The sequence below is a fragment of the Penaeus vannamei genome, chromosome 36, assembly GCF_042767895.1.
Source record: "Penaeus vannamei isolate JL-2024 chromosome 36, ASM4276789v1, whole genome shotgun sequence".
Taxonomy (NCBI): Eukaryota; Metazoa; Arthropoda; class Malacostraca; order Decapoda; family Penaeidae; genus Penaeus; species Penaeus vannamei.
In genome coordinates, this window is record NC_091584.1 from 25,689,971 (window position 1) to 25,702,470 (window position 12,500).

Here is a 12,500-nt window from a genome sequence, read left to right on the forward strand (position 1 = left end):
ACCATTACATACAATAGGATGGTGAAAGCCAAACTACCCACCTTGAGGAGACCTGGATTAGATGTCTCCTCCTTTTTTTAAATATTATTACCATTATCATTATTAATAATATTAATATTACACATGTATATAATGTAAACATCCTCAGGAGACTTTACCCTAATGATGCCAACCCTCGCTTAATTAAGACAGAGTTACTAATTACGGGAATACTCGGCTTAATTTGTCCGTTCTGTGACTGTCCGACGAGTACTGGCAAGAAAAATAATGACCTACCATATATCAGCAATAGCAATACAACTTATTATTTTACATTAAAGCATTAACCAAATGTATATTTTTTGTAATATCTACAAACCAATTTTTACATTCTACATAAAATGTACAAAGTTTTAAGTGGTTTTGTGTATTTCTTTGGTCATACGAAAATATAGAGAAACAAGACATAGGCACCCTCCGTTATACTTAATAATAAAGCTTCTTATCCGACTCTTGATTTTAACCCTAAATTCCTAGGGTAAATAGCAACAAAATAAGTAACAAAGCTATCAAAATGTACAGAAACAATGCACCTATTAATTACACAAAGCATACATAAAAAGAATTCTTGTTTTTTTCCCTTCATTACACAATAATTACATCTTGTTTTGACTTGGTATCTATACATCACAAGGAGAAACACAGACTTACTAGCTACTCTGGAACATTACCTATGGGTGATGGAAACAAAACACTGCAGATTCTTTGCAACTCGTTTAACTGCAACCAATTCAGGGGGGAATCTACACAAGAGATCTACTACAACACAGAGATGCTAGGCTTCACATCTACAAGGTAAAAGGTCTAGTTACTAGTAAAAGAGGAACAGCTGGCATTGCTGTGGCAAACAGTGACAGTTGGAATAGTTATAAAAATTCTTTCTGAGCTGGGATCATTCGTCATTCTCTTTGGATGGCGTTTTGGTACGAGACGTTGTCTGAAATAATTAATCATATATATGGAAAGAGAATTTTCCTCCATTGAAATTTTCAGAGCCAAATCATACAGTCCTTCAAATCTTGACTTTATACTTACAGCGGGAAAATGAAAGTGCTGGGTTGAAGCCGCGAGCGCGAGGTCTTTCCGAATCGCAAGGCAGGAAAAAACTACGGTATGTAACCACATGGAACCCCAAACAAAAAAAAACATAACGCAGGCCGCCTGAGGTTTCCCTTAGACAGGAAGAGGAGAGCCCCTGACTACCAAAGCAAAAAAAGAACCAAGGCAGAGTGGTAAAACTAGCTACAGACAGGAAAGACAAACCCGAGACAGCCCACAGGAGGCATGCAGGGAAGGATGAGGAAGCAATAAACTTTAGTAAGAGGGACAGTTAGTAAGTTCCTTGTAGTATACCGTAGTATACTCGGCCTTACTGTGTGTGTCACCCCTGAGGGACTGGCTAGATAAGTAGCAGGCAACAGAGGAGGAAATATCAACAGAAGACCATAAGCCTAGTTACTCATACCCAGCTTGGACATAGGAAGCTGGTTAACCATACAAGGTGTTAGTTCCTCGTAACATAAAAGCAGATTTTAAAATTTCAGCATTCAGTGCTGAAAGCTGAACAATATCTTAAAAACATAAATGTAAAAAAAAAAACATATAGGCTTAAGTCCAGTCTGTATGAAAAATAAAACAAAAATTAAAAATACAGACTTACTACATAAAAAATAGTAATTTGGATCAACCAAGCTATTGGGCTAAGGTCAATAAAAGCCAACTAAAAGCTAATGAAAAAAAAAGTCCCTACCTACCAACTCTTATAAATCAAAGCGCCAATAACTTGGAACCAAGAGGAACAACATAAGATGCAACACAAAGTAAAGAACACCTGAAGATTCAAACTAAAAAGCAATGGAAATGAACAAGTGTCAAGGCAAGCGACAACAGGGTGCAGAACTAGCCAGTCTCTCAACATGACCCATCAGAACCAAACAGCCACTAACGCTGCTACGTAACCCGGACACTGAGGGTAAGATGTGCAGCGATACACGTTATGCTCTGGACACACGCTCTTACTAATTCCGGTTTCTGCAATAGCGTTTGACTGGGGGAGGAATGCTTTGATGCTGGAATTATCGAGGTTCGAATCCTAATTCAATAATAAACTCAACGGAGAGCAAAATACATACAGAAAAGTACTGGTATTATAATAAAAAATGTGTTCAGAGCCAACTGTATCTAGTGCAGATAGTGCTATACTGTAAAGACTTTTGAAAATGTGCTTTGTTATTTACAGAATTAATACGGATACATAACGTACAATATCACATACTGAGATCAAATACCCATTAAGTAAAATCTACAAGAAAAGATTGACTTCTGGTTTCGTCAAGCGTGTAAAATATCTACATGAACCTTTAGCGACCGTAGAAAAAACGTGCCTTACCTCTGCATAGCGTTATATTATTTTCATCAAGTTGTTAGTGTTTTACCTGTGTTTCCCCTTGAAATAAATGCTAGTGAACGGATTCTGTACAAAATAAATGACGAAACGAAACGGGGGGAAAGAAATGACGATTCTAAGACTGTAAAATTTGGGTAATCTCACCGAGAGAGAGAGAAAAAAAAACGAACGAGTATAAAAGAAGATGTCACAGTATATTCCATCCATAAAGAACGCCTCTAATGATTCCCGAAAACCTTAAGTGTCATTTGCCAAACTTGTGGGAACTGAGGCTATGCGCATCGCCCCCAGGACAACACTGAGGAGAAATACTATAGCCTTATGACGTGAGCTTTGGGAGAGCCGAAACATCTGGCGAAGAGAGCGAAGTCACTCGCCTCCGATGTTCCTCTTCTTGGATTCATGATCTTTCTTTAAGGTTTCTGAAGAATTCTTAAAAGTAATGAATATTTTTTCTTTCTTTTTTTTTCGTCGTCAGTGAGAAAATGACAGGAAGGATTATGTGCATAAGGTTGAAAATACTACTCAAAATCATGTACAGTTTCCTCTTAAAGTGTTTGTTGCAGGTTTTGTGAGTAGCATATAAAAGGTCTTAAAAGCTATATGTACTGGCATTGCTAGCAATTGTCCTCTTGCCGTCTGCTTCCTCGAAATATATCATAGCTCTAAGCTCAGTGATCATAAATTACATTCATTTCGTTTTCTTAAAGGAATGGTTGCTGGTCATGAATTTTTACTGTAATTTATTTTCTTCTGGGATAGCCTCAATCGATTTGTACATAATTAAAACTGATAATACATTTCTCCCAACACACAGGAGGGTGGAGGGTGGACGAGGAGGGAGGGGGAGTGAATTTCCTATCAAAGATTCCTTCCTCGAACAGCTACTATTGCACTAAGCTATTTACCCAATAAATTTCGAGTCCCACAGCACCCGAACTGCTTCAGAGGAGAGCCTGGTCTGCGTCCTCCTTCTCTCTTGTCATCTTCAGGCACACAATGTCATCATTTTTCTTTCTTTCTTCTACATTTCTTCCTCTCTCTCTCACACACTCAATAATCTCTCTAGCTCTCTCTTCCTCTCGTTCTCTATATCTATCTATCTGTTTCTCTCTTTCTCTCGCTCCTTTCCTCCAGACGATGCGGTCCTCATGCCTCGTAAACGATCACGGACGACCTCGGCACGAGTCCCTTGCGCTCGTTGTGGCAGCAGAGGAGGTAGCGGTCGTCCACCTCCACGACCAGCGTCAGGATGTCCCCCCTGCTGAAGCTCAGGTGGCCGTTGTCCGTCGCCATGCGGTGGTGGAGCGTCTGCACCAATCTGCAACAGCGCGAGGAGTCCGTTAGAGTCAAGCGGGGAAAGGTATGAGGGAGTTAGTTTCGTTGTTATTCTGGTTTTAGATAATCCAAACGAAAGCAGCTGGTGTGCTCGGGCATGCATTATCTTTGTTATTATATGAGATTTGGCTGGTGCTTATTATAATCTGTTGGTTGCTCACAAACTTGTATGTTAGTTGAGAGAAAAGAGAAATGAAAACTTATCTACTCCATACTGTTAGTCGGAAAAATATCTTGAAATGTAAAATACTTTCCCTGCATGCATTAGCCAGACTACATAAGCGATCTATATCTACTGGCTCATTAGCCTTTTCACGTCAAAAAGGTTCCGTTTCACACTTCTGCCAATGTGCCCTTGAAACATGACACTTTGTCCAGTCTCTGAACCATCAATGAAAATGCATGTGTGTGACATCAAAGCACAAACAAGGAGGACTACCTTATACTATGGCATGTAAGATGCTGCCATTTACAGAAACTGTTAGTTAGAAACCACTAAACATGATATACTGCATGACAAAACCCCAAACAACTCTTCAGAGAGTACTAAAAATTATTAGGACATTTCACTGAATCATATCACTCCACGCCACAAAGCCTGAAACTTTTTCTTTCTTTCTTTTACAATGGGAATACCTCTTCAGAAGAGTCATTTATCACTGCAAACTGCCTCACCCTTTAGAGACCGCTCCGAAAGTGCATTCTGGGCAAGACACGGTCATCATGTTCCCATCACCACAAGCTAACACATGCCAGATCAGCTGGTCTACGGTATAAAGACAGAAGAGAGCGAGGTGAAAGCCACCTGCAGCTGGTGCTACGAGGAAATTTCTCGGGAAGTTCCCCAGTGTAGATGCCAATTAGCTAAGAGAGTGTTGGCCAACTTAGACGAGTTGAAGTATGTGATACATTACCTTAGAACCCTAAGCAAGACTGATGGCTTTACCCAAAGTAACGGTGAGATGATATCTTCTTTGTGCTTTGAAGTAGTTGGTGCTGTATTAGTCTGGTTATTGTTTTGTGATTTCACCTACTCCTGCCTACAGAAAGGTATGCTTGTGGGATATACACTGAGGGTTAGCAAATACTCAGAATTACATGGGTTAGCAACATTATTAATAAAATCACTCAAAAAACACTGCAATACTTCCTATTGGCATTGTCCTTTCCTATAATACAGGCCCAATTCTCCAGAACGGAATGTTCTGCAGAACCTACGTCTGTGTTTATGTTATAGGACACTGCCAACAGGAAATAATAATGTTAATGTTTGCAATCTTGCTGGAGCAGATCTTTAATCTTTGCTTGACAAAAGAAAATCTCCAGGACAGTGGGTTAATATTCTTCTTGATGACCTTGGCTTCCATAAGCATACCTCCCTCTTCTGGTCTTACCTATACCTACTTGGGTGAATCTCCTGGCGCCACACGTCTCCCGTGGCTGGCCGACCGCTGCTGCCCGGCATACCTACGCTGTCCATCGTACCTGCCACTGGCATTGTTGGTCTTGTCTCCGGTGTTCGGCACACGACCTGGTACTGAAGAGGCACGACCGGTGGCCAGGCTGAGGTTGACGGAGTTGGGCCGCGGTGCCAGACGCGACCGCACCGATGGGGGACGCACCGCGGTGTTGCTTGGTTCATCTGGACTGTTTTGAACGGAGGACTTGTCTTTCAGGGACCTTCTCGGGGCTGGCTTTGGCAATTCCTTTGGTGCTGTGTTCAAGTGCTGCTTTTGCATGAGTGCTGGTTTGATCTGGGGCGAAGTTTTCTCTTTCGACGGGTCGAAAGGCTTGAACGGGCGCTGCGGGGAAGTCATGCTGACAGGCCTGGGTATTCTGGACCTGCTGCCACTACTGGGACTGACAGCTTTCTCAGGCACTGTAGGTGCTGGTGCCTTGGGAGGGGGAGGTGCTCTCTTCTCCGGCCCCGCCATTTGCTCCCATTTGAGTTGCAAGCGCCTGAATCTGACTCCTTCCGGTTCCTCGTCGTCATCATCGTTGTTTGCACACGCACGGGCCCCCTTCTCGTTCTCCGTGTCCTTCTCCGACGCCGACCGCTCGCTGATGTCTCCATCTCTGCTGGAAATGTCACTGACCTTCAGATCCGTCTGGAGGTTCTCTTCCGAGCCGTCCAACCCCCGGGCATTGCTGGGCCGCTGGTTGTTCTTGGGGTTATCGATGGAGTCCGTGTAGTCGTCGCTGGACGAAGGGCCAGCTTCCTCAAGCATCAGCTTATCAATAGCCGTGAGGAGCCTCGAGCCCAGTTGGACTCCACTCCATCGCTTCCTCAGTGTCGTGTTCTGCTCCTCGTTGGCCACGTGTTCGTAGCACGACCTCGGTCTGGGACTGCGGGACCTCTCCCGAGTGTGGTCTGAGATGGACTGCAGGAGCTCGTTCTCGTCGAGGTCCGGGGAGGTGAGCACACGCATGAGGGCTTTCACTCGGTCCTGCTGCACCGCGTTCTTGAACTCCTTGGTCTCCTTCGAGGCCAGAAGGTGGTCCAGGACTGACGGAGGGCGCTCCCCTGGGCTCTCCTTCGTGTGCTGAAGGAGCCTCTCCTCCATCTTCTGCAGGCTGGCGTGAAGGGCCTTGTACTCATGAAGGAGGTCGAGGTTGAAGGGCAGGATGGCGAGCGGCCGGAGGGCGATGAGCAGGTCGTCGTAGAGGGACCTGGTGGCGGTGTTGGAGAGGTAGAGGAAGGCCTCGGGGTGGTAGTGCTTCTGGATGATGCTCTCTCGCGTCCGGAGGTAACTCATCCACGAGTCCAAGGAACGGATGCTGCAAGAGGGCGGTGGGATTGGGGTTATGCCTCAGTCCGGAACAGGGAGACTAGATCCAAAGCATATTCCTGTTGACACATCGACCTATCTGTGTAGATATCTACATATCTTTATAAATCTACCCATCTATTTGTATACATATATACTCTAATTAATATGAATATATAAGAAATTAGAAAACATACATAGACAAACACACACACACACACACACATAAATATATAAGTATATATATATAAGTATATATATAAGTATATATATATATATATATATATATATATATATGTATAAATATATATATATATATATATATATATATATATATATATATATATATAAGTATATATATAAGTATATAAGTAAATATATATATATAAATATATATATACATATATATGTATATATATATACATATATAGATATATAAATATATAAATATGTAAATATATAAATATATAAATATATATATATATATATATATATATATATATATATATATATATATATATATATATATATATATATATATTTACACATACATACATACATGCATATATGCATATGCACAATCATATACATATACAAATACACACAAGAAAACACACACACACACGTACGTACGTACGCACGGACGCACGCACGGAGGCACGCACGCACGCACACATCTATCTACCTATCTATCAAATGTATACATACATACATACATACACATATAAATATATATGTATGTGTGTAAATCACGCATCGAAACACTACGTCTACCTCAAAGGCCGCAAGACCTCCACCACTTACTTCAGCAGTCCGAAGATAAAAGCATTGAACTTGATGGGGCCTTCGGAGAGGCACTCCTCGCTGTTCAACGTCAACACCAAGTCGTTCAGAGCCTTTGTGGAGGGACCTGTAAGCCGAGAAATGATTTTAAAAATGGAAGAAACTGCGAGATTGAGAAACACTGAAGACATATTAAAATCTTGGCAGACAATACGAGAAAGTAAATAAAGTAGGTAAAATTACGGGTGTATTATATCATTTCAAATATCAAAAAGACCCCCAAAAAACATGAACTAAGCAACATTCGCATCAAATATCAGACTCTACCAATCATCCGAGCGAGCACACACCCACCAACAATTTTAAAGAAGCCCCCCCTCCCTCCCTCCATCCCACTCGCCTCCCAAACCATACCAAAAGGAAAAGAAAACGGAAGACTCACTGATCTGACTGGTGACCTCGACGACTCGCCACACGGAGTTGTTGATCTTGCCGAAGAGGGAGTGCAGGGAGGGGTGCAGCCCGTCACTCAGCAGGGCGTACACGGCAGGACACAGCTTCTCTAAGGCTATCTGGGCCACGGTTGGGTTCAGGGAACTTGTACCTGGAAGGCAACGTTACGCTAGGATTATATGGAAAGGAGGTCGAGAGAGTTCCGGATAAAAAAGGCGGGACGAAGTGAGAGTGAATATATATAGTGTAATAAAAAAAAACATTGCATTATTACTTAACGCATCAAATAATAATATTCCCAGGGCAGTATATATGAGACTGAGGAAATAGAATCGGTCCTAAGAAAGAGAAAGAAGTTAACATGTAATACAATCTACATTGCAATATAACACAAAAAATCGCAACTTAGAAGACCTGCATCGAAATCTGATCCCCTTGCAATCATCGCGCAACCCTTCAACAGCACAGTATCAACCGCAGCTCATAAAAAAGAGAAGCGTTCTTACAAAACCCTCCGCCCGCTGCAAACAAGTCGCAAACACGCCCACGCAACGCACCTAGTTTGATCTTTTCTTGTTGCGACGAAGCGGTGGCGAAATGGGTGACTAGCTTTTCCACGGCGGCGCGAACAGACAGCACCAGGGTCTTCTTGTCATGGGCGTCGTACACCATCGGCCTCGGGTCTTCTTCGGTCCCGTCTGTGTTAAGTCCTCCTGGGGGAACTTCGGCGTTGGGAGTCTGGGGAGAGAGAGGTTTGCATTCTAATTTCGTAACCAAACGTCGCTGAGACAATTAGTATGGAGATATTGATATGTATATATTTCTTTAAAGGAACATATTTTCATTAATGACTTCGAAATATTATTTCACATTTTTTTTTATAATCTTAAACTTAATCATAACGCATGCAGAAAAATAATCTGAAGACCGAGCGTTGCATCCATGTAAATACCTTTTCTGCAAAGCTGACACTCTTCTTCGGGCAGAGGTCACACGGCCCGTTCACATCGGCCATAATAGGACTTAGGCTGGTTCCCTTTGTAACGAGGAAGGTGCTGACCTGTGACCTGATGCGGAGAAGGTCATCCTCCGTCAGGTCCTCGTGGCTGGAGATGTCTGGCAGCTCACTGACCCTTAGCAGATTTTTCTTCTGAAGACCCTTACCACAGAACCCTGTGCATTGGTTGACGCAGCTGCATCCCATGGGGGAAGGAGGACTCATCGCCCGCTCTTTCTCCACTTCCTGCTGTGCTGGCTGTTGGGCACCTACCTCGGGGATGGTCTCCCTGGCGTTCCTGTGTGCCATGTACTCCATGGGCTCCTGCAAGGATCTCCTCTTCAACAGGTCCTCCCTCATGTTGCCTCTGCCTGGATCAATTGCACTGTAGCGTTTGTTGTGGCCTCCGGCCCCCTTTGTTGGGTCCTCCTTCAGGGACGAAGTCTTTCGCAGGATGCCCCGCGGTAGAGGTGGTCGTGGCGGAGGTGTATCTGGATCGTCTGGCCCGTGTCTCTCCTCGACGGGTAGAGATATAGACCTCTTGGGCAAGGGTGGGGGCTTCTCAATGCCTTCTGAATCTGTGCTGGCACTGTCATACTTGTAAACGTATCTCTGGTCCAGACCTCCAGTCTCTCCTTCTGAGTCATTGAGCATCGTCGAGGACCCTCTGAAGCCCGAGGAAGGCTGTGTGGAGTTGCTGCTGGCGGATCCCTTCAGCTCGTGCGAGTACCTCTGCGGCGTGTAATCACAGCTCATGGGGCGCCGGGAGGGCTTGGGCGACTGGCAGAACGAGGGCTTTGTGGTTTCCATGCACTCGGTCTCATCAAGCAGCATTTCTTTCAGTTCTTTTGGCAGCAGGAAGTTCAGAGAGTCCCAGTCCCGAATGTGGCTGAATCCGTGCTTCTTGAGTTTCTCCATGTCTCCGCACGAGAAGGGGCGCCTGGCCCTGGCCTCCCTGGCCCGCCTCACCTCCTCAGGCTTAATGTGGTAGTGCTGAGGGACGAGGAAGACCCGGGCGTCCATGCAGTATTTCTTATCCTTGAGGAACGCAAGGTCGGGTAAGGCATAATTTGGATAATAAACGTAGACTTCTTTCTTGTCGAAATCAAAGCTTGTGTTGACGGTTGCAGACACCTTCATGTTGGAAGTCTGAAGGCACTGGTCTGACATCTGCTTCAGCACTCGGGGTTTCGGTCGAGGCTTCTGCTGGGGAGCGTCAGAGTCTGAAGGTCTCCTGATCTTCTCTGTGGAACCCCTGTTGGAGAGGTAGCCGCTGGAGGAGTTGCCGGAGTCTTGTCTGCGGCGCGGCGTGCTGTTGGGGCCCTCGCGGCGGTTGCTGCCGCCACTCTTCTTGGGCGTCCCCGGGGACTGGGATCTCTTGCGGTCGTCCACGCGGATGTTGAAAGCATTCTTGTTCATGTTCTTATTCCCATTGTCCTTGCCGGCAATGTTCTTGATGGGAGACATGTTGTTCTTATCCATGTTCAGCTTGTTGTCTCTCAGCCTGAGCACGTCCGCGATCTTCGTCTCCTTCTCCGACTGGTCGAGGAGCACCTTGCTCTCCCCTCGGCTGTCCATCGAAATGTCCATGCCCTCCGGCTCCTCCCGAATGGGGCTGGTGACGGGCGGCTTGGAGCAGGGACTCGTCTCCTTCAGACTGTCCTCAAAGCTGGTCACGTTATCCATGGTGTTCGTGAGCTGGACGCTGTTGTTGTCTAGCACTGCTGCTGCGGATATTATATTGTTGTTGTTGTTGTTTAGGAGCCCGTCTTGCTGGGCATTGGCAGTGATAGCAGCTGTGTCTGTGGTGCCCGTGTTGGTGGTGGTGTCGCCGCTGAAGTCCTGCAGGTTCGAGGTGACGTTGTTGGCTCTCGGCGTTATCTCCGGCGCCCCCAGCGAGCCTCTTCTCCGCCGGAAGCCGCGCTCGTGGTACACGACGCCGTTCTGCCTCATGAGCGTGGGCGGCGGCACCGGCGAGGCGCTCCCGTCCATGTCGTTCTCGGACTGGCTGTTCATGGGCCAGTCGGAGGAGTCGTGCACGTTGGACTGGTTGTCCGAGCTGGAGCAGCAGGCGCCCTCCTGCGAGATGCTCGACGACAGACTCACGGCCTCTTTGCTCAGGCTCTTCTGCCGCATGAACAGCTTCACCAGCGAGAAGTTGCTCGCCTCATTCCCTATCGTCCTGCTGCTCTGGCTGGAGCGCATGCTGTTCTGCAGGTCGAACACCTTGACGCAGCCTCCGGCCGCCTCGAGCGACCGCCGCATGAGCGACCGCCGCATGAGGTTGGGCATGCTGTTGCTCTTGCTGCTCGACTGCCCTTGGGCGGGGGGCTTGGCGCTCTCGGCCCCGCGGCTGCCCCCTCCCGGCTGCGGGTGGGCGATGGTTGCCCTCGAAGGCACCTCCGGCGTTCGCGACGACCTGCGGCTCACTCTCGACCAGGTGGTGTAGGGCTCGTCGGAGTGCGTCATGGAGGGCGCGGAGCAGCGGCCCTCCAGGCGCTCTCCCGACCAGTGGTGGCTGCAGCCGCTCGACTCGCTCTCTACTGGGGGACAATGGGGCCGCGGGTGAGGCACTAAGTGAGGCAGGTTGGCTCAAAGCTAAAGGCTCTTTCGCTTAATCACTATCATCAATTAATCAAGGAATTTCATTAAGAAATGGAATGTCATCAAGATACTCATAAATATTATATTCATTTGTGATCAACAAGAAAATACATACTAGATCTTTTTATAAATCGTTTCCCACTACTCAAATTCAAATGTATAGAAATGAAGAATGCACTGTATCACTAAGGGCAAGATAAAAGATCAGTATCACTTTGATATAAAACAGGTAATATTAATTACATAATTTACAGTCTGCCAGAACGATAAGTCGTATTTACGAATGGACAACCATTACTCTAAAGCGAGCCCGGGAGGCGCCTCCTGACGAGGCGTCTCCGCGCGCGATACTGACCAGCCTCGTGGTAGTCGGAGTCCTCGGAGTACTGCACGAAGGACCCCTCGAAGGCGATGGTGTAGTTGTCCTTGTTGGCCTGGCAGGTGAGGATGAGGTCGTCGTGGAGGGAGTCGCAGTCCAGGGAGTCCACGCTGAAGGTGGTGTTGGCCAGCGGCGGCGGCTCCTTCAGCGGCGAGAACAGCGGCCCGGACTGGTACAGGGACAGCTCGCCGCTCACGCCGCTGTACTCCTCCTCCTCGCCCTCCGCCTCCAGCTCGTCGTCCCTCCGGCCGTCGCCGCGGGGGCCGCCCTCGCGCTCGTCCTCCTCGTCCTCGTCCTCGTCCTCCTCTTCCTCCTCCTCCTCCTCCTCGTCGCCCTCCTCCTCCCGGTCGCAGTGGGAGGAGGACCGCGGCGACACGGACGAGTCCAGGTCGTAGCGGTCCATCATGGAGCCCGAGACGCTGGCGAACATCTCCCCGTCCTCGGCGCTCTGCAGGAGGGACTGCGCTGGAGGTTATCACTCCCTTAGGGCGGGGCGGGCGCGCACGCACACCGCTCTCGCTCTCGCTCTCTCGCTCTCGCTCTCTCGCTCTCGCTTTCGCTCACTCTCTCTCTCTCTCTCACGCACTCACTCACTCACTCACTCACTCACTCACTCACTCTCTCTCTCACTCTCGCACGCATGCACATTCACACAACATATATATATAAAAATATGAAAATCATTTACATATGTTTTAAAATTTAATACACTATAAAAAAATCAATGGCTCC

The 12,500-nt window shown here is 46.8% G+C and overlaps 1 protein-coding gene across 12 annotated transcripts in view; it reads right to left on the reverse strand.

Moving 5' to 3' along the window:
* The window catches only part of LOC113805740 (uncharacterized), a 183,492-nt gene that overhangs the window by 324 nt on the left and 170,668 nt on the right, over positions 1–12,500 (reverse strand). For 2 of the 12 annotated variants that reach the window (XM_070114756.1, XM_070114753.1), the window contains exons 4-10: positions 11,745–12,228; positions 8,741–11,328; positions 8,346–8,526; positions 7,778–7,939; positions 7,357–7,462; positions 5,189–6,562; positions 1–3,767 (exon numbers count right to left, since the gene is read on the reverse strand). The exon at positions 1–3,767 is cut by the window's left edge and continues 324 nt beyond it. In XM_070114756.1, the coding sequence (XP_069970857.1) occupies positions 3,596–3,767; positions 5,189–6,562; positions 7,357–7,462; positions 7,778–7,939; positions 8,346–8,526; positions 8,741–11,328; positions 11,745–12,228 (5,067 nt within the window). In that variant the 3' untranslated portion in view covers positions 1–3,595. Of the gene's footprint in view, positions 3,768–5,178; positions 6,563–7,356; positions 7,463–7,777; positions 7,940–8,345; positions 8,527–8,740; positions 11,329–11,744; positions 12,229–12,500 lie in introns of all 12 variants that reach the window. The other 10 variants (XM_070114764.1, XM_070114763.1, XM_070114762.1 and 7 more) reach the window with 10 other exon arrangements.